Raw genomic sequence first — 21,581 nt, forward strand, 5'->3', positions numbered from 1 at the left:
GAACTCCTTCTGCACTTTAGGTCGGCCGGACATGCTGAGCATGTTCGGCCGACCCGAAGCCACACGAAGCCACCAGATGTACGGCTGATTTCAGCCGATATACGGCTGAAATCAGCCGTACCAGCCAGAAGTGAATAGCCGGACAGCGTTCGGCTCACTTCGCTTCAGGTCGATCATTCGCTCAGCTGCCTACGGAAGCTTAGTGAATAGACACCATAGTACTATGTGTCCCCAGTTATTTACAAACACTGGAGTGATCAGACGATCACTCCAGTGTTTGTGCTGCACAAGGAGGATCGGTAAATACCAGTGATACATACCGATCCTCCGCTCGGCCACACACACAGCCACTGTCATCCATGATCGAGCAGCAGGCGAGGAGGAGAGCGGAGCCGCTGTCCTCCTGTCAGTTTCAGGACGGCAGTGGTTCCTCCGCCGTCTATTTTTTTTCGGTTCCCCGCTGCCTCAGCCCGTGCAAGCGAGGGAGAGCAGCGGGGATCCGGGCCCCCCCCAGTGCTGCGGGCCCCATAGCGACCGCATCGGTCGCTATGGTGGTAGTTCCGCCACTGTATATATATATTCAGATTATTATGGAAACCCTGTATAATTGCAGAGTTGTGCACTGTAAATGATTCATTTTATATGCCCATTTTGTCTGTGTTAGAGAACATGAATACCATACCAAGAACTGAGTTTAAGATCTACCATTGTAAAAACACAAAATATGAAATTTCTTTTAAATCTTGCTGTGCTATTTCTAGAGAAATGTGACTTAATTTGCATTGTCTGATACAAAACAAATGTTTTTCTCCCCAGAATTCTACTCAAATAACAGCTGCTACAAATTATTTGGAGTCTCAGATGAATGAAGTCATTTCTGATAACTACACTCTAAGTCTTGTGACATATGCGTTGTCATTGGTTGGAAGAAACAAAGCTAAAGAAGGTCTAGACCTTCTAAACAATCGAGCTGAACGTGAAGGTAACTACGCTGCTGCATTACCACTGCCAATCAAACATATGTTTTGCTTTGTACTTTAATACTTTAAATGAATGTCATCCGCAAAACTGACCTGACCACTGGCAACCTAAAATGTTATAGTAATAATGAAAAAATAATTGTAGGGGCTATTTGGATATGCAAAAGAGCTATTTAAAAATGGCACAATATCAGAGGTGTTAATTAACTTATAGATGACAGCCATCATTTATTTACATTAGTCTGCTTACTCCAAACTGTAATGTTTAGTATTTGACATGTGCATTTCCCAGTGTACATATTTATATCATGGTTTTCGTGTTTTCTTCACAAGTAGCATTTTTAAATAATGTGAATAAAGGATGTGTGAATTCAAAAGTGTTCCGCCACCTTAACCCCTTCGCGTCCACTCACGTACTTACGGGTCTATTCACAAAGCTGCCGAGGGCAGCCGAGTGAATGACCGATCAGAAGTGAAGTGAGCCGAACACTGTTCGAGTCATTGACAACACAGCCCTGTAAACAGACTCCTGGTGGCTTTAGCCACTGGGACTCAGTTTACCTTTGTAAAGCCGCCTGCTGGCTTTACAACAGAAGCGATTTTGGCGACTCAGCTGCGGCCAGATCGCTTCCATGTGCATATCCTAAAGTTAATATCCTCAAGTATAAAAACTAAACCTGACTCCTGTTGGACCTCTTTCACACTTGGCACTTTACTTGTTATCCTGAGTATGATCTTAACATCTTAGAGAGTTGCCAGGACCATCTTGTTCATATTCTACTGTGAACCAATCCGAAGGATCAATTGAAGAAATGTCACCAGGATATCAAAAATCCTTTCAGGATAACCATATGTTAATTTATTAAGAACCATGTCAAGTAAAAACAAGTGCTTTCGGGCCACGCAGGGTTCCTTCATCAGGCGTAACATTGACAAATCAGAAGAATATCCCCAAACCACAGTACCACCTTGACCTACTATTTCTCGCAACCAGTAGGCCATTTTTTTCCAAAATCTTCTGACTATATGACTTAAAACTAGCCAAGCTGAATAGCATTTTGGGCATTTTTTTTGCACCAAACGATAATTTAGAATATCTAACAATATGTATGACCTTCATATTACTTTCAGGGCTAGTTCACAACAAGCGCATTCCAGGAGCAGAGCAGTGCAGTTACAAACCGGATCAAAACTGCGTCCAATGTATTCCAATGGTATTTTGGGCTCTAGTTCACACCGCAGCGTTCAGTTCCAGAGCACGTAAAAAAACTGCAGCAAGCCCTATTTTACCTGCTCTGGAACTATCTGCAATGCATGCAAACTCTTGAAAGCCCATTATTTTTTACCAAAAACGGCCCGGATCGCATCAAAAACACGGCAAAAAATGCGGTATAAGACACCGCACTGCGTGTGCAGAAACTCATGCAGGTCTGGTCTGCATTTGGTGTGAACAAGCCCTTAATTAAATCTCTCAGATCAGTGCACATAATTGTTCTTACTACTTCCTTATATAACATTCTTCAAAGTGAAGGTTGTTAATAGAACAGTACTTGCTGGCTACAATGTATGGGCAGGAACTCAGCTTTTTCATATGTCTTTCTTTTGTTTCTGCAAATTTCTGCAATACTTCAGCTTTGATAAATAAAATGTGTTCATATCTACAATAGATCTGTATTTTAGTAACTTTGTCCCATTTACAATGAAAAAAGAATAATGTTCTTGGGGGCATTACAGACCCATGTTGCCATGCCGCTGGTTCCTAATGAAGAATGTATTCTCTATTATTGTACTTTAACCCTTTCACTGCCAAAGTATTTCTTTTTCACACATGTTAAAATGTGCATTTTAGGCATGAAAATTACATTAAACTCCCAAAAAGTATATATTTCCTGAAAGCAAAGACCCTGTAGAATAAAGTGGTGACAATTGCAATGTCACATGATATTAGCACAATCCAAACTTTCAGTACAAATACAAGTTAATTAAATAAGTTAATTTTAGTGCACAGAAACCCAATTTATTACTAGCGATGTTCATATACCAAGTACCGTACTCGGTACAAGTACAAGTACATGTGCAGATACTTTTCCAGCTCCAAGACTAGACTAGAGAAAAACTCCAAAGTTAGGAGGCAGCTGTCATGTGTAAGGAGCATACAGAGCTCCTGGGATTTGTGCATCCCTGTTTTAATGTATGTATTTTTTATAAATAAATATAAGGGATGCACATATACCATTTTTTCAAGTACAAGTACTGATACTTGTCCAAGTACCCACAGGTACAAGTACTGATACATTTTTGTTTATTGTCATGTGACAGTTTTTCTAACATGATACAGACTAATGATTTCAGGACAGTGGTGGCGCCACAGCTATGTCCCAGCTGCAACCACTGCAACCCTGGTAGTTCTCGTGAAAATGCCAAGTATCGGCACTGATATCTGAACTGGTATCTGAACATCTCTATATAGTTTATGAATTAATTGTTTATTAACAATTAATTGCATGCGATTGTGAAATGGCAATAAACTATGGTGACCAAAATTGTCTATAGGCAATGATTTTTAAGCTTTTGCAGGTCATCAGTTTAGAGTTAACCATGTATAACAGCCCTAGAATCATTGCTCTCACTCTTCTGTGCATGTCAATACTTAACGTGTGTTGCACAATTGTAAGTTTTTTACATAGGCATGAACAACGCGTGTTTGCAATAGTATGTGTGTATACGGGGGACTTTAAACATTTTTGGTTTTGTTTTTAAATTTATTTTGTTTAGCTTTATTTAAAAACATTTTTTTTACTTAACTTTATTGCTATCACATGTCCACTATGTCATAACATTTTAGTGGGGACAGGTTCTCTTTAAGCAAACATTAGAGGTCTGTTAGATTAGAGATATTAATGTCACTGTTACAGCCCATTGAGGCTGATCAACCACAGATCGGGATTGATCAGCTTCTTTCCTGGCCTCTCTGGCTGGGAAATGACAGCTGAGAAACCAGAAGTGACAAAATCATGATGGCTTACAGGTTTATTCAGCAGACGGGATATCAGTGAATGCATGTTCTCTGGTCTTTCCCACCTCTCTCCACGGACACCCGCGATGCTGGACTGGGGCCGCAGGAAGGGCAGCAGAGCCCAGAAAACATGGCTGGGGGTTTCAGGTGGGGGCACGCATTTCAGAACCCAAAGAAGTGATCAATTGGCTGTGAATCACTTCCAATGTAAAAACGACAGAGTCAGCTTACAGGGCTCCACTGACGCAGATGTATGCCATACATTGGCAGCAGTGAAAGGGTTAAAGCTGAAATTTAGTTTATGCATATAATACCTTTCCATGTTCTCCCCTTCTCCCTTATCAACATGCAACATCTTTTCCAATCAAAAGATTTTGTTATACCTATAGAAAACCTGTTTTAAGACATAGGGGTCTATTCACGAAGCAGCCGAAGGATCCAGCCGTAGTTTTGGCCGATCCTTCGGCTAGCTTCGGCCCAGGAGCCCTTCGGTTCAGTAGAACCGAAGGGCTGCTGTACGGGCTATTCACTATAGTCCGTACAGCCCCCGAAGTTGGCCGGGCAGCTCAGCCATGGGCCAGCCGACAGCCTGCTTCCAACAGCTGGGCGGAGCCAGCCGTGATCTTACGGCTGGCTCCGGCCACTTGCAGAGAGATCAGCGTCCCTGGTTACCAGCTAACCAGGCACACTGTTCTCCAGACAGCCTAACTCTCCTGGGCGCTCCGGGAGTCTCCTGCTCCCAGCCGCCCAGGAGAGAAGCACTGCTTTGGCCGTTGGCTGGTGTCAGAATAAAAAAAAAATATTTTTCATCATAGGAATGCCTTGGTAGATTCCTATTGCCTATTTCAATTTGCAATAGCCAATAGCAAACTAGCTATTGCACCCGCCCACTGCTGCAGTTCTCCATCAGGTCCCCACTAGTGCTTGACAGCAGCAGAGGGCGGGCACAATAGCTAGTTTGCTATTGGCTATGGCAAATGAAAATAGCCAATAGGAATCTAGCAATGCATTCCTATGGCGAAAATGTTTTTTTTTTTCTTTTTCGTTTTCTATTTAGAAAACAATCGTTTTCTATTTATTTTTTTCTACTTTTTTAACTATTTTTCTGTTCTGCTCGGTCCCACAGAGCGACCGAGTAGAACAGCAGAGCCGAATGCTGCTCAGCTGAATGCCGCTCACTGCTGTTCTGCATCTATAAGAATAGACCGAACAGCAGCGAGTAGCCTGCCGGAGGCTTAGCCGATCCAGTCGAACTCCTTCTGCACTTTGGGTCGGCCGAACATGCTGAGCTTGTTCGGCCGACCCGAAGCCATGCGAAGCCACTCGATGTACGGCTGATTTCAGCCGATATACGGCTGAAATCAGCCGTACCAGGCTGAAGTGAATAGCCGAACAGCGTTCGGCTCACTTCGCTTTAGTTCGGTCATTCACTCGGCAGCTTAGTGAATAGACCCCATAGTGATGTCATCATTGGTTCTGTCTGCTGCTCCTGGTTCTGAGTTTTTTTAGGGAAGGGCCATCATGCTCTTGAAACATAACTGCTTTCTTCACAATCTTCTTCAAAATAATTATATGAAACAAACCCATTCCTGGGATCCCTTTACATGTGCCTGCTCCTCACTGCTGGCCACTGGGTACTGCAAACGTTTGATTGATTGATTGATTTATTAATTGATTGATTGACTGGTTGCAGGCACATCTAAAGCGATGCTGGGAATGTGTTCTTTTACATAAATCTCATGAGCAAAATATATGGTGGCAGAGAAAGCTAATAGCTGTGAGAGGGTCAACGATGGCAGGGATCGGGGGGAGAAGTGACTGATGAATGTGGAGGTTGCCCAGACAGGAAATTAAGCTGGGATCAAAACAGCTGCTGCAGATTCAGAGAGTTATATTATGGAGATGCAAGTTTACAGGGCATTGAGAGTATTCAGTTTCAGTACAGCAGAATACTTGCTATGAGTGTAGGATAAAATTCAAGGCTGGAGTTCAGCTTTAAGTTGTGCATTAACATTGAGCATATTATTTTCCTACAGGTGATTTACGTTTCTGGAAATCTGATGTCCAAACAGTTTCTGGATGGTGGCAGCCAAGCTCTATAGATATAGAAACAACATCTTATGTTCTATTGTCCCATGTGATTCAAAATCAAATGGCTGAGGGGATAGCAGTGATGAAATGGTTAAGCCAGCAGAGAAACTCCCTAGGAGGATTTTCTTCCACTCAGGTTTGTTATAGTCACATATAATCAACACAGTGAGCTTGCTTGTATAGAACTTTCCTGGTACAGTATTCACTGGGCAGATGCCCAGATTTTTAGTTTAAAAGATAATCTAGGAAACAGCTGTTTTCCTATTGGATTCAATATAAAGAAATCTAGCACAAATATTGGTAGGTTGTTTTTAAGCATTTTTACAAAAAAAGTTTAAAAGAATTTGAAAAAATATGCAATTAATGTTTACTTTGCTTACATTGTGTTTTTAAACAGGATACCATAGTAGCTTTGCAAGCAATGTCACTATTTGCATCTAGGTATTCTATCAACAAACCATCCTTACACATATCAGTGGAGGGAGACCAGATGGCTTCTACAAGTTTCACAGTCAATTCCGGAAACCGGATGTTGCTTCAAACTAAACCGGTAATGTTCATTATTCTTGACTGGTTGCTTGAGCTGTCAAATTTGAAAAGAATCAAATGGAAGACTGCATTAGATCATTTTCAGTATGTAACCATGAGTTAAAAGAGAACTATAGTCAAACCTTTTTGTTGGCTTTTAGTTCTCTTTTAGGCCACAGGAGTACATTTACTAATTAACTCCTGTGACCCAAAGTCAGCATAGGCTGACAGGCAGAGCCATGCTGTAGTCAAGAAGGGTTCCAACAATATTGTTGGGATCCACCCTGCTGCCTGATTGACAGCTAGTTCTGTCTCTCAAGAGCCATGGCCAGCTGTGCCCGCCACCTCCCCTATCTGTCCCTCCAATAAGTGCTGGAGGAACAGAGAGAGGGGAGGAGGGAATCCCTGCAGGGAGCAGTGACTGACAGTCACTGCTCTCTGCAGGGAGAAGCCATGAGCTGAGTGATCAGCAGTATGTGATTGAGCCATAGTGCCAGCTTGTGACAGCTGCAGTGTCACATGACGGCTCAAACTATTGGGGATAGTACATTTTACTCTTCCAATAAATCTCCTTTAAAGCACAGCTAAAGGCTGTATGATAGCCTAAACAAATACCAAATCTGGCTAGTAAGTGATGCACAAACTTCATAAAGTAAAGAAAAAACTTCCTTTACCTTCCCTAACTAAGCCCTAATTCCCTTTCATTTGTGTCTCACACCCTACCCATCCCAGTCACTGCAGTTCACAGTGGGAGGGTTTCAGTAGCAGTGCTATCAATCCAGAAAGCAGTGGGCAGGACCGAGTGTTTCCAGGTGCTGACTGCCAAGCTACAGGCTTGTGAATCATCAGTGACATTTCTAAAAGCCATGCCCCCATAACATTTGTTCATCCCACTGTAGTGTAAGAAGGCACAGTCTACATGAAAGTGTAACTCTGCTCTGAATTCAGTAGCAGCGCAGTACCGTTGCCACACCATCACAGGCTGCATTAGGTGACATCATTGGCAGGTTCAACAGGTATTTGTGGGATTTTGCAAGGGGACAAGAAGAAAACTTGAGCACATATTTTTTTAATGGAAGGTCTTAGTTCTACTTCAATGGTGATGAAATCAAAATAGTTTTTGGGATTATTTAGATTAAAGTTTCCTAATAGTTTGTTTATTATCATATGCAGTGCTAGTCACACATGACATTGTAGTCGTTTAAACTGTAGAACAGAATGTTAGTATTAAAGACATCAGAATATTGAAAAGCAATATTGCTGATAAAACATATGAATAAATCTTACACTGCACTTGGGTAGCCTCATGTTTAAAATATATAGTCATTCTGTCATGTATAGCATTCAGAAGGATTTATCCACAATTTCACCCTTTTCACTTACATTTTTTGTGTGTGGCAAAGTAAAACAAAAAAACATAAATATAATATTCATAATAAAAACACTGCACATGCCCACAAGCACACACATTAAAGAGTCAGTCCACAACTCATCCGTGTGCTAAAATAGGATACGATAGAAAAGAAATATCTGTTGAACTCGATGGACTTGTGTCTTCTTTCAACCTGACTAACTATGTAACTATGTAAAACACTGCATGTAACAATGAGCAATATAACAATGCATGCCGGTGAGAAGTATACCTAGAGTACTATGTGTTGCAGAAAGGTATCAGGCACTGAATGCAAAATAGAGTTATGCGGAACTGTAGGTAATATAAAGGTATGAGACACTGTGTATAGTAGAGATGTATGAGGCAGTGCATGTAATACAAAGGTATCTGTTTTATAGAGAAGTATGAGCGATATGTATGATTTTTGAATATGTGATTCTCCTGGCCTGGAGATAATCCAGCTCCATGCTTACATCAAATGTGTATTTTTTCTTGGCAGAAGGAAGTGACATCACAACAACTTTTTGTCATCCTGAGTAAAGTAGAATAGGATTGGTACAATATATATACTGTGTGTGTGTGTGTGTATATATATATATATATATAGATAGATATAGATACGTCTATATCTATCTATATCTATAAATATATATATATATCAAGGAGGATAGGATTCGCTGGAATATGTTCTGTATGGGGAGGGGGGCAACCACTGGACTCTATTGGGGATACCTGAAGCTTTATTAAATATACCGTATATAAAAACCTAGTAAGTGCATGTAGACATGGTTGGTATGAAATGTTATTATGTTTAAAGAGAAGCATTATTTAAACCAAATGTCTCATTTCAGATAACTGCTGGAGAAAACATCAATCTTACAGTTAATGCAAAGGGTGTCGGCTTTGCCTTGTTGCAGGTACTTTTTTTCTCATATCGATTATTAAGCCCTTTTTAAAAAATTAAGACAACAACTTTTTGCTGTTTTTGTAGACTTGAGATTTTTTAACCTAAAAACCCTATGCATTTGGATAACACAATATTAAACATTCTCTTAGTGGGCAATTCTGTTCATTTGAAAAATTATCATTGATTTCTAAGCCGAACCTTTGTACAGATAAAAAATGCAATATACCTGAGCTTATTTATGAAGGAACAGAGCAACATATAAAGGTTAGCAATAAACAACAGCCAAACATAAATAATTTGCTTTACTGATAGATAAAATATGGTTACTATAGGTTGCTACACCATGCACAATGCACTTTGAATGTTCCAGTTTACAATATTTTGTTACTGTAAACCTCTTGTCTAAATAGAGTAACTGATTCAATACAAAATATTTAAATTCTTGAAATACAAACACACCGCACTTCTTGTACACCAGCCCTCAGCAGAACATTTTAGTTGTACATTTTGTTTATAGAATTGAGAGTGTGAAATGTCACTTTATACACCTAACTGCATAGTGGTCTTGTCTACTTTATTTACCTCCTTGCAGAATAAAAAACACAGGGGAACTTGAACAGACAAAATCTGGAGCAGTTGCTCATGGCAATTAATTAGCTTCTATCTTTCATTTTCAAAGTCTAGCTGAACAAACTCAAAGCTAATTGGTTACTATGGGCAACTTCCCAATTTCTGTCTGCTCCAGTTTTGATAAATTCCCACCAGGAATTTAGGACTGAACCAAAGAGAATTATTTTTTTTTTGTTTTGTTTAAGGGCCCATTTACACCCCATTTATGTTGACTAAAGTAAAATAGGCATCTCATTTGCAGTGGAAATTTCCCTTAGCTTAGTGAATACCCAATCACGTGCAAGGAAAATAACAAAAAACATATTTTTGCTTGCACATGATTGAATGATGGAAGTCAGCAGAGCTTCACCCAGTTTCAGCAAACTAAGTGAAAATTCCCTTGCAAAGTGAACAGCCTATTAGCCTTTAGTAAATCAAACCTTATATATTGCGTTAATGCATGTGCATCAATGTAACTTATCATCATGCATTAAGGCATGCTGTCTTAAGGGAGCACATCTGAACAAACAAACAAGCAGACATGACCCTTTGTTTTAAAGCAGTGCAACCCTACACACTGCTGCATTTTTCACTATTGTAGTATTGAGTTGGGTTACCATTCACAAAGAATAGTGCTACAATACAACAAATTTTGGTTAATGTGTTAATGTGCATTAGTTAGTTATTAACTTAGCTAGCTAGATAGTAATTTTTTTCAGGGGAGCTTTCTAGAACTATAAAATAAAAGATCAATAGCATGCTGTACACAAAGGGGTCTATTCACAAAGCAGCCGAAGGATCTAGCCGTAGCTTCGTAGCTTTCTGTTCTGTTCGGTCCCTCAGAGGGACCGAGCAGAACAGCCGGCTATTCACTCACTGCTGTTCGGCATCTATAAGAATAGACCGAACAGCAGCGAGTAGCCTGCCGGCTAGAAGCTGGTATAGAAAATCACTCAAAATACAGGTATTCACTAGTATTCATTGGGATACTTTTGCAAAGATTATATATCAAAAGTAGACACAAGTTCTGGGACAGTTATGCAAAGTTTATAGATAATAATAGATATAGAAATAAGCAAAGACAAATGAACACTAACAAAGACAGTGTTCATTAGGCCTTAGTGTATTTGGTTTTATTTAATTGTTGTATATTATATTATATGGTTGCTGTTGATTAAAGTATAGATACTGCGCAAACTGTTGGCGGTATATAAATCCTGTATAATAATAATAATAGCAGAATACTTTAAACTGATGGATATATTTTCTTTCATTTTAGCTTCACGTCATCTATAATGTGCATCCGGTTTCCTCCAGGGCACGTAGATCCACAGATAATAAAGATCCTTTTAGTTTAGGAATCACAGTACATGATGACGAAGAAAACACTAATACTTTAACACTGAATGTATGCACAAGGTATGTAAATATTTTCAAAACATTGAAGTCATACTGCTGTTCGATAATAATGTCTAGCAAAACGTTATCGTTAATGATTTAACTATTGGCTGTACACAAAAAGCATGACCAACAAGAATAAAACTTTTATCCAGATCTAAGCCACTGAACCCAACTTTGAGGAATGCAAATTTATCATAAAATGGGTTATGAACTGCCCACAAGGCAAACAAATTACTTTAGGTTTCAAAATGGCAGTTTATGTATTCCATGATGGGGTAATTTTGAAACTAGCCCAGGTTTCTCTGCTGTATTTGAGAGCTCTTAACACCTGCTCATTGTACAATATAATTTAGAGTGAGCATAAGGTAGCCAAGCGTAGAATCAAAATCTGTTCATTATTATTTGCCTGGGAAATGACATGATTTCTGTTCTAGCTCACTGTCTCTTGAATGCATCACACTTCTTTGATCCAATTATATTCAGAAGAGTAACTCTGTCATAAATTTCTAGGCTGTATTGTATATCATAAAGTGGTGTTGGGAAAATCTTGGAACATTTTGTCTAATTCCTATGATTTTTTTTGTGCCAGGTAAAATGAGCACAAAACACAAAAACTGATTTAGTCATGAGTCTAAAAATACCATTCAGTCAGCCAAAGAACTGAAGTTGTTATGTAAGGTTCCATGGATAGGTTGGGATAATTACCTGATAATAACTGGTCAAAGGCACATAGCATGAGGTCATGTACATTTCAGAGCTGGTTAAATTATAATGGGGGAATTCTTCTGCATGTTCTCCTTTACCACTTGAAGACCGGGGTGTTTACACCCTCTTCCTGTCCAGGCCATTTTTCAGTATTCAGTGCTGCAGTACTTTGACTGACGTTTATTCGGTCATGCAACGCCATACTGAAATTATTTTTCTATCATTTTTTGGGGACACATAGAGCTTTCTTTTGGTTGTATTTTTAGAATTTACTATATAACGAAAAAAGTCCTGAAAATTTAAAACAAAAAGCTGTTTTTCCTTTATTATGTCATGAAACATTAATTATTACCCAATTTTTTGGTAAAATATAAAAGATGGGGTCATATTGGTTAAATAGTAAAACAGCAAAACAGCATCAATTCATTACCAGCTTTACAGCAAGGTGCACACGGAAGGGCTTCAAACAGTAAAACAGCAATCAATTCATTACCAGCTGTTTTACTGTTTGAAGCCCTTCCGTGTGCACCTTGCTGTACAGCTGGTAATGAATTGATAAGTGCGTTTGCCATTTGTTTTGCTATATTGGTTAAATAGACACCAAACACATCAAGCCTTAAAATTGCGTACACCCACATAATCGCGAAAAACTACCACACCCAAAATTGGCCATGGGCCACGCTTTAAAAGCTTTTACCACTATCAATTCATTGTTAACAGTCATTGATGGCCTAAAATTATTGCTCACACTCTGACGTTTGCGGTGATATGTAACATGTGCAGCGTAATGACAGTGACAGGTCCTCTTTATGGAGACATCAGGGGTCTCTAAGACCCATAATGTCACCTAGGGACCCTCAAAGAAGCTGATGAAGCAGAGATTTTCTTTACCTGCATCTATGCAACTTCTGTAGCCAGAGAGTGACAGCTGAATGTGGAAGTAACGTAATAAACATCACTTCCGCACTCACAACACCGGAGGGCAGATTAGAAGGAGATCATGTAATGATCTCCCTCCATTCTCCTTGCACAATGCCTGTTCTGGGCCCGCACAGGGAGCATGGGATCACGGCAATGGTGGCGGTGGTGGGGGGGTCGCATGAAGGCACAACATACAAGCAATAGGGCGTCTCTACAAACACCGGACCACTTGTATGTAAACAGCCCTCACTGGCTGTTTCAAATGTTGACAGATTCTGACTCGTGCACGCCAGGTGGTGCCCACGAGTGGGCGTAGGCACAAAGGACCTTTTAAGACGCCCACCCGCATCTACAAGACCCCTCTACCGCCCTTTTGCTACGTTCGGCGGATGGGAGGGGGTTAAACATAGTCTCCTACACCCTCCAACAATAGACATCAGATGCTATATTGCCCAACTCACCACTGTGCCACTCAGCATTTACATCCAGTTATCCCCCTGTGCCTGTACTGCACCATTTTTCTCTTACATTTATCTATAAAGAGCCAGTATTGTAAGCACCATGGGGAAAATTGTATGTAAGCAAGTTCTGGAGAACTGGGCACTGTAAAGCTGGTCCATGCTGCATCTAAGGTCTGTCTTTGGGTATAATGTACTTTTAACAAATGGACACCATAAACATGGCTAGCAATCTCCTGCTCTGCCTGCAATGCATTGCCCCTCTATGTATACAGAAACCAGCTAGGCAGGAAACTGTTCAGCCAGTGACTTTATAATGACAGTAGCCAGTTGTCTCAGTTCTTTTACTAACTCATTATTTCCTAAAACTCCACACTATATGTGAATGCCATTTAGGACTGTCATGTGGAAACAATTGAATTTCAGTTGATCAATTGAATGCTAGTGATCCTTGGGATAATAATAGCAATCATTATATACATGATTATAACGTTGATGAGGGAAAGCTATTTTTCCCTTGGGAGAAAACAGTGTTTGATGTGGAGCTACAGCTATAGCAATTTTATAAAATAAAAGTGTAGAAGGTCAGCTTCTGAAACAAGTAGAGAAGGATAGTTTCAGATTAATTAAAACAAGGATAATATTCAGTACATAGTGGTAAAGATTCCATTAGGTTCACAAAAAGCCTCTTAGTTACCGGTGTAATTTGGCAACACAGTCTCCCATGACTCACAGTTAAAGGGGCTGAGGATGTGAATGGGATGAAATCTGTAGTCCAGGGCCCAGCCTAGGCAGATCAGGTGGCTGAAAGTAGCCTTATTAGGAGTTTGGACCAGAGCTCAGGGAAGTTGTGGATGTACAAAGCCACAGGCAGAATCTGCTGCATACTCAAGCTCTTGTGGAACAGCCGGGGAGGGCTGGGAGAGGTTGAAAGGGTCGGTGACACCCAAGGGACCGGTTGGACAGACTGAAAGAGAGTCAGTGACCCACGAGGGTTGGGCAGTTGTAAGGATCACACAGGTGTTTGGTGAGACGTTTAGAGCTGAGCGATACTGAGGACTGTATATGTGGAGAAAAACACTAAAGTCCTGAGACTAAGGGGTCTATTCACAAAGCTGCCGAGGGCAGCCGAGTGAATGACCGATCAGAAGTGAAGTGAGCCGAACACTGTTCGGCTATTCACTTCAGGCTGGTACGGCTGATTTCAGCCGTATATCGGCTGAAAAGGAGTGTACTGGACAACCTGATGTCAGTTAGACAAAAAATTGTTGTTTTTGATGAAAGTCAAGTTATGTTTCTTTATGCTGAAGAAAAACTGATTATTTGAAGTACACGGACTGGCGACCATTGCGTGAATAAAGACTGTCCTTTAATGTTAAAGAATATAAATCTATATATATAAAATTAAAAAATACTTTTTGAAGTATTGGCCTTTCCTAAATACACAACCTTAAAGGGTATTTAAACCCCAACAATATACTTCTCTTATTTGCTCCCTTTGGGTCTGTTAAATATACAATTAAGTGTTTTGTTGTGCCTGTTTGATAAGTGCAAAAATACCTATTAATCCTGCCAGAAACCAGAAAAAACTTGCTGTGCTGCATTCTTTTGGCTAAGCTCCACTCTTGCTCAATGAGAGTCCAATGAGAGTCAGTGGGAACAATGTCCAACTTCTGCTCTCACACAGAGTCTGCAGCATGTGGCTTGGATTTTTAGCTGCTACTTGGAGCAATTTGACTACTAAGCACAGTCAGAAAATGACATGTAGGGCTCGTTCACACCACTTCAGTTTAACTCCATTGATCTGTCCAGATCTGCACATGCTCAACACCAGGAGCACATAGAAAGCAATTGTTTTCTATTTGCCCTGTTCACACCACAGTGCTGCTTCAAAGTTTGTTGCAGTGTGTTACATAAAAATGCAGACGATTGCATTTTCTTGTAATGCACACTGCAGCTCAGTTGCAATGCATAGAAATAACTAAAAATGCACTTTTTGCACTGTAACAACACAAGGCACAAGGCCCATACTGCGACTACACAGCAGACACCAGCCCACACCAATTTAATGTGTGGGCTCCTGGGAACGATACCTTAACCTTGCGTACATTCCACCTTTCTGCACACTGTGTAAAGTATCTATCTGCTTTTTGTTTAAGCCTTTATTGGGCGTATACGCGCATACGTGCGTATTGTACCATATGCAACATATGCGAATAAATGGCTCCATACACACAACCGCGTATGGAGCCATATATTTGCGTAGCGTATATATATGCGCAAAAACAGAATGTAACAGAGATGCGTCCGGGCAGCGTATTTCTGCGTATTTACGCGCATATACGCATGCTTAAGTGCATATACACGCGTACATGCGTACAGCACATTAAAAATTCTATTACGAGTGATGCATTCTGGGATTGCATATAGTGCACGCATATACGCATATACGCTCGTATATACGCGCATAGACGCGTATATACGCAATATACAATTTTGCTTGCGTTGTGTGTGAATGAGGCCTAAAAGTAAATAAAACAAACCATCAGATACAAGTGATATTTGTCATCAGGTCGCTCCTTGTCTTTCCATTAGCTTGTACATGGTTTAATGTTAGTTCAGCTATGCTTACTGATCATGTATTTTGTGTTTCTGCAAATATAAAAAAACTTTGGTTGTAGGAGAATATAAAATGTAGTTATGGTCTGTATTTCAACCTAAATTATAATTGTGTAACTAGTGAAAAACTGAACATAGTTGCCAAGTAGCTAAAAAAAAAAAAAATTTTAACTGTTGACTATGGGGTCTATTCACAAAGCTGCCGAGGGCAGCCGAGTGAATGACCGATCAGAAGTGAAGATTCTCACTTTTTAAAAATAATTTTATTATTTCGTACAGCAATTTTTTAAATAATATATTCATGCCCTTGCATTGTCATTGCAAGGCTAGGCCCCAATTCATCCACTTCTCTCATGCGACTATGAATCCATGGGGTTGATTTACTAAAGGAAAATAGAATGTTCACATTGTAAGGACATTTTCCCTTAGTGAATGTGGTAAAAATGCACTTTGCAAAGAATACCCTACCATGAGCAAGGAAAATAAATAAAAACTGTATTTTTGCTTGCACATGATTGGATGATGGAAGTCAGCAGAGATTTACCTCATTCACTAAGCTAAAGGGAATATTCCTTTCCAAAGTGCAAATTCTCTTGCAAAGGGCAGCTTATTTTCGCTTAACCACTTCAAGACCAGGTGTTTAGACCCCCTTCCTGGCCAGGCCATTTTTCAGTATTCAGCGCTGCGGTACTTTGACTGACGTTTATTCCGTCATGCAACGCTGTACTGAAATGAATTTTATACAATTTTTTGGGGACAGATAGGGCTTTCTTTTGGTGGTATTTAAACACCACTGGGGTTTTTATTTTTTATTATAATTAGGAAAAATTACAGAAAATTTTGGGAAAAAAAAGTGTTAGAGGGGGGGGACGGGACCGATCGGCACTCCATACATGCACCCCATACATCGCTGCCTGTTTTAAAATTTTGGCCATTTCCCGCTCGGCGCGCGGGGGGGCGTGTCTGAGCGGACGTCTAAAGACGCCCGCTCAGATCTAGAGAGCTCGGGCCGGCCGTTTTTTTACTACGGCCGGCCCGGAGGTGGTTAATAAATCAACCCCATAGTTTAAATGGGCCATAAACAACAAACCAAAAATTCTCCAAGTTTCTAATTCCTTTAAAGTGCCAGCTCTTCTTTAATAGACCATCATGTTCCCCCTTTCTCTGTACTACCTTATCTATTCAGCCATATTTTGTCGCATGCTGCAAAATTTTGCTGAAATAAACTAAAGAACAAATAATACAGTAAGTTATTCCATTTTCATTGTACTGGATTTACTGATGCTAATTACCGAGTTTGTGCTTTGTTGTCTCTGACTCATATATTTTCTTTGGTTTTCCTCTGAAACAAGATTTTTTGTAAGCAACAGAAACAGACAAAATTAATTTGTGACAAAACTACAACTGAATTCTTTTCCAAGAAAATTATATGTTTACAACAACAAACCATTTTACTATAGTGATAGGCATATATAGTGAGACACATTAATTAATCTTATAATAATCTGTTCTTGGGGACAATTAAAATATATTTTGCAATTTAAGTTTGCCATATCAACTTCATGGATCATATTAAGATGAAAAAAAAGACAATTGCACGGGACTCACTTGGTAATGGTCAAACTAGAAAAAATGGTACATGCATGAATCTATAACCAGCCTTTATAGCAGGGCGCACATTGGGAAGGCTTACAACAATACAAAACACAAAAATTCCCCAGCCTCAACCTGCCAGCCAGCCTGTACACCTGCATGTAATTTATCAACTTCATTAATATGCTCACACTTGGAGACTCGGATACATAGAGTTAGGACCACACTTTGCAGAGGTGCCTTGGTGCGGCAGTGTGGCTTCTACATATTTTTGGCCAAAAGCTTGTGCAACTAAAACCTCTGATTTTAACGCATACTGATGACAGGGCTACTTGTTTGGTTGCAGGCTGGCTGGCAGGTTGAGGCTGGGGAATTTTTGTGTTTCACTTGGGAATGGGACCCACATGAGATCTTCTAATAAAATTATTGGCCAGTATTATCCACTCTTGCAATTCATATTTGCGGTCCAATAGATTTTTATAAATTTTTTACGGCAGAATTCTTAACTGTCATTAAAGGAATATAATTTGGTATAAAATGTTTACAGCAAATGGAATAATATGTATTTTACTATCAAACAGAAAGGATAGCAGAAATCCCAGGGTAACACCACCCATATAAAAAAGCATTATAATTTGGCTCAATTTACTGAAGCCTTTTACAGATACATTGTAGCCCTTACATTATTAAATACACCATTATTGTTTCCTAAAGGAACACGTGTTGCACGACAACTTTTCATTATATTTAATATCTATTGTTTTTCTGTCTATCCCGGTGGCTTATCTAGCTTTTCAGTGGCCCTGGAGCATATTATGGGCCTTGTTTTGGCAAGTTCTAAGCTGCTGTGTATCATTAAGTAGTAGGAACTAATCACTGTATCTAGTTCCCTCTTCATATATTCTCATTCCTCTCTTGGTTCACAGTATGACATATGGTTTAAGTTACTGCTAATTTGAAAGCCAAGTTAAGTCAGAATTTGCTTTTTGTTTCCAGAAAAAAAAGCCTGAGTTTGAGAAATTATCTTAGGTTCATACTTGGACTTTTCAAGTTTAAACACTTGATTTGTGTATTTTTCATCTATTAATATATACAGTATCTTACAAAACATTTAACCTAACAACTGAAATGCATTTTAAAATAATCAAGGTCATTGAATGTTACGATAAAACATTCATCAATGTCAACTTCCAACTGTGGCTCTAGAAGATTTGTTCAGGTCTTTCCAAAGCACCATGCTGCTATGCTTTAAAATAGCTGTTTATTTTGTTCTTCTTTGTGGCTACATCCAATTTGGAACTGAGCATTTAGACTGAAACCAGGTTTAGAATGGATGAAAATTAAGTCATGTGAAAATAGGTACTGGTGTGCTTACATATTTTTTGGCTACTAAAGTGGTTGTGACCCTTTGGTATGAGTCCCACTCTGTATTAAAGAGACTGTGTATAGAAGAGACTATTTCACTTATTTCCACACTTACGTATTGCTCTCCTACTTTAAATTGTAGGACAATGGAAGCCTCTATAGAATAAAAGCCCTCATAAATCCATTTGGCATTTAAGTATTACATTACTTCCAGGACAAATATAAAATCATAGCAAGAAAAGATATTCACTGTTTTAAGCCATTTCTGGTAATGTTTTAAATCTCAAGATGGATATAATATCTACAACATCTTTTTAAAATAATAAATTAACACTTCCCTGTAAGGTCCATTCCCTGTTCTTTTAACTTTTCTTTGGACAACTAATGTAATCTTCATAGATCATTGAGAATATGAATTGAGTGATAAATTGTTCCAAAATATTGCTACGCTACATTTATGTAAAGGAATTGCAAAGGGAGGTGTGTTAGAATGTAAAATAGGGCTCCAACGAACTAATCAATTAATCGATAATAATCGATAATGAGAATAGCCGTCAACTATTCTCATTATCGATTCGTTGGTTGGATCCCTTGGCTCTCTCCTCTATGCTGGGAGGAAAGCACAGCAAGCAGTGGGCGAGTGCAATAGCCAACCTGCTATTGGCTATTGCAATTTGAAATGGCCAATAGCATGCTGACTATTGCACCAGCCCACTACCTGCTGCATTTACATTCAGCTGCCATCTGAGGAATCTTGCCACTAGCAGCTGTCATTCCCTGGCTGCAGATATTCAAGCATCATATACTTACAATAATTTTTTTTTTAATTATAAAGGGTGGGAAAAAGCAATTTCAAAGTCACCCCAAATGGGCCTCCCTCCCACAGTGATCGTCTGCACTGGAATGCACGGTAACGCAATGCCATGTGCTCCAGTGCAGTGCGATTGCAATAAATTGTGCATGCATTTATTCTGTAGTAAACTTTGTTTGCAACACTGCATTTATGTTTTTTATTTTAAATTAAAGATGGTATTTATTACATTTTTTTATCCGATGAATCAATTAATCGAAAAAATGATCGACCAACTAATTGATTATGAAAATAATAATTAGTTGCAGCCCTAATGTAAAAGCATTTTGGGTTCAATTCCATTACTCCTTCTGCATGTTCACATTGTCAGGGAGTGTTGCAAAGACTGGAGCACAGCCAAGCATACTGTATGTATTGAGCAGACAATTCTCCATGAATAATTCTATAACTATCTTATGCAAAATAAATCTTCTTAGAGTGCTCCTTTGATGAAACCAATTTACTGATCTTTGTATTCTTCACATAAGTACATATTTCTTATAATTCTGTAAGCCAAGCTGTCCATTAACACATGAAAGGTTTTTATACTCTACGAGTTAACAATGATAACTAATTTGATAAGCAAAACATGTTCAAAAGATCACATAGTTCTACTTTTCATTTATCACCTTTCTTTCCTTTCCCCATTTATGCAGTCACTGTTACTCTTGCTTGAAGGGTAAAACCCTAACAATGAACTTTTCTTATTTGCTTCCTTCTGCTCTGTTAAATTTAACATTGACAGACGTTTGTTATATTTGTTTGATGAGTGCAAAAAAAATCTAATGAGCTGCTAACTTTCTGTACTCTCTCCCTCTGCTGCACTGCTATCAGCATTATTTCCACTAATCTCTGTGAACTTCAGAACACTTCTCCCCATGTCATGGAAATGAGAAAAGGGGGAGGTGTAGTCTTAATTAATTTTTTGTCCTAGGGTGACACCCCTGCTCCTCCATAGATACAATAGAGGGAGTGAGCTTTGTCACACTAGGACATGAAGGATGTCACTGACAGGATTTCCAGGTCAAATTAAAGGCACATAAGCCTGAAAAAGAAAACAAATGCATAAAAGGACTGGTAAGCTGCACTATATTGGAATTTTATTGTTGGGTTTAGATACACTTTACACTGTATAGTGCACATATTGTGTAGTCATACCAGACCATGGTGGTTATCACTGATATGGTTACCAAAACATTTTACTTATGAAGCTATAGCACCACTAATTGAAAATAACCGCTATTTTTCCAAAGCCTATTTTGAATTATTATTGATCATTTCTGTGCATATTTTCCAGCTATTAATGTTAGTTAAGCCATAATTCACTATATTTTATAATGGATAAATACTTTTTTTTGCCTAACTACTTACTACTATGGGTCATTTTTGTGTTATTGAAGCCGTGACATTAAACCCTCAGATTTTTTAACATAAACCAATACTGTAATGTGTGCCTTACTGTAATCCAAAATAGTGCAGGGTACAGAGAGAAGAGTCCAAAGGACTGTGAAAATAGTGCAATCCTAATAAATACTGTTTACATTTTAACTTAGCAGTACAGTATGATGCTTATTTATCCTCTGACAAACCTGAATAACCTCATCTGTCTCTTATATCCACTATTATAGCTACCTTGAAACGGAGACCTCAACTCAAACTGGGATGGCTATTATGCAAGTGGACTTGCTCAGTGGCTTCAAACTAGCTCCAGAGGGTATATTAATGAAATATCCCATTAAGAAAATAGAAGAAACTATGGATAGCAAAGTCAATATTTATTTTGATAATGTGAGTGGAATGACTATTTCCATATGTACAGTCTGTGATTGCATTTTATGTTTTTTTTGTTTTAAATAAAAATAAAAATTTGGAGGCTATTATTGCTGGCCTCAGTCTACAAATGTTGTTTCCTAAATCATGAATTTGAAACAAAAATAATGCCTTTACTCTGATTTTACTTATTTTATGATTTTTTTAAATGAGTTACTCAAAAAGTATTAAAGCCAGAAACAGTCAGGCAACAAGTATTTGCAGAAAGAGTGGCCAGAAATGGAAGCCCCTATATTTTTCTCAGTACTGTAAATATGTTATGTTATTTTTTAACAATATGTTTTTGCTAGTATTTGCTCTTTTAGCTACATTATT

At 38.9% G+C, this 21,581-nt stretch overlaps 1 protein-coding gene across 1 annotated transcript in view; it reads left to right on the forward strand.

The window, feature by feature from the left end:
* Window positions 1-21,581, forward strand: part of CD109 (CD109 molecule) — a 125,255-nt gene that overhangs the window by 97,322 nt on the left and 6,352 nt on the right. Inside the window, exons 25-30 of the mRNA XM_018558905.1 lie at window positions 817-982; window positions 6,033-6,223; window positions 6,485-6,637; window positions 8,860-8,925; window positions 10,804-10,943; window positions 21,065-21,224. Of these exons, the coding sequence (XP_018414407.1) occupies window positions 817-982; window positions 6,033-6,223; window positions 6,485-6,637; window positions 8,860-8,925; window positions 10,804-10,943; window positions 21,065-21,224 (876 nt within the window). The remainder of the gene's footprint in view (window positions 1-816; window positions 983-6,032; window positions 6,224-6,484; window positions 6,638-8,859; window positions 8,926-10,803; window positions 10,944-21,064; window positions 21,225-21,581) is intronic.

The sequence above is a fragment of the Nanorana parkeri genome, unplaced genomic scaffold (assembly GCF_000935625.1).
Source record: "Nanorana parkeri isolate BGI_ZX_2015 unplaced genomic scaffold, ASM93562v1 scaffold368, whole genome shotgun sequence".
Classification (NCBI taxonomy): domain Eukaryota; kingdom Metazoa; phylum Chordata; class Amphibia; order Anura; family Dicroglossidae; genus Nanorana; species Nanorana parkeri.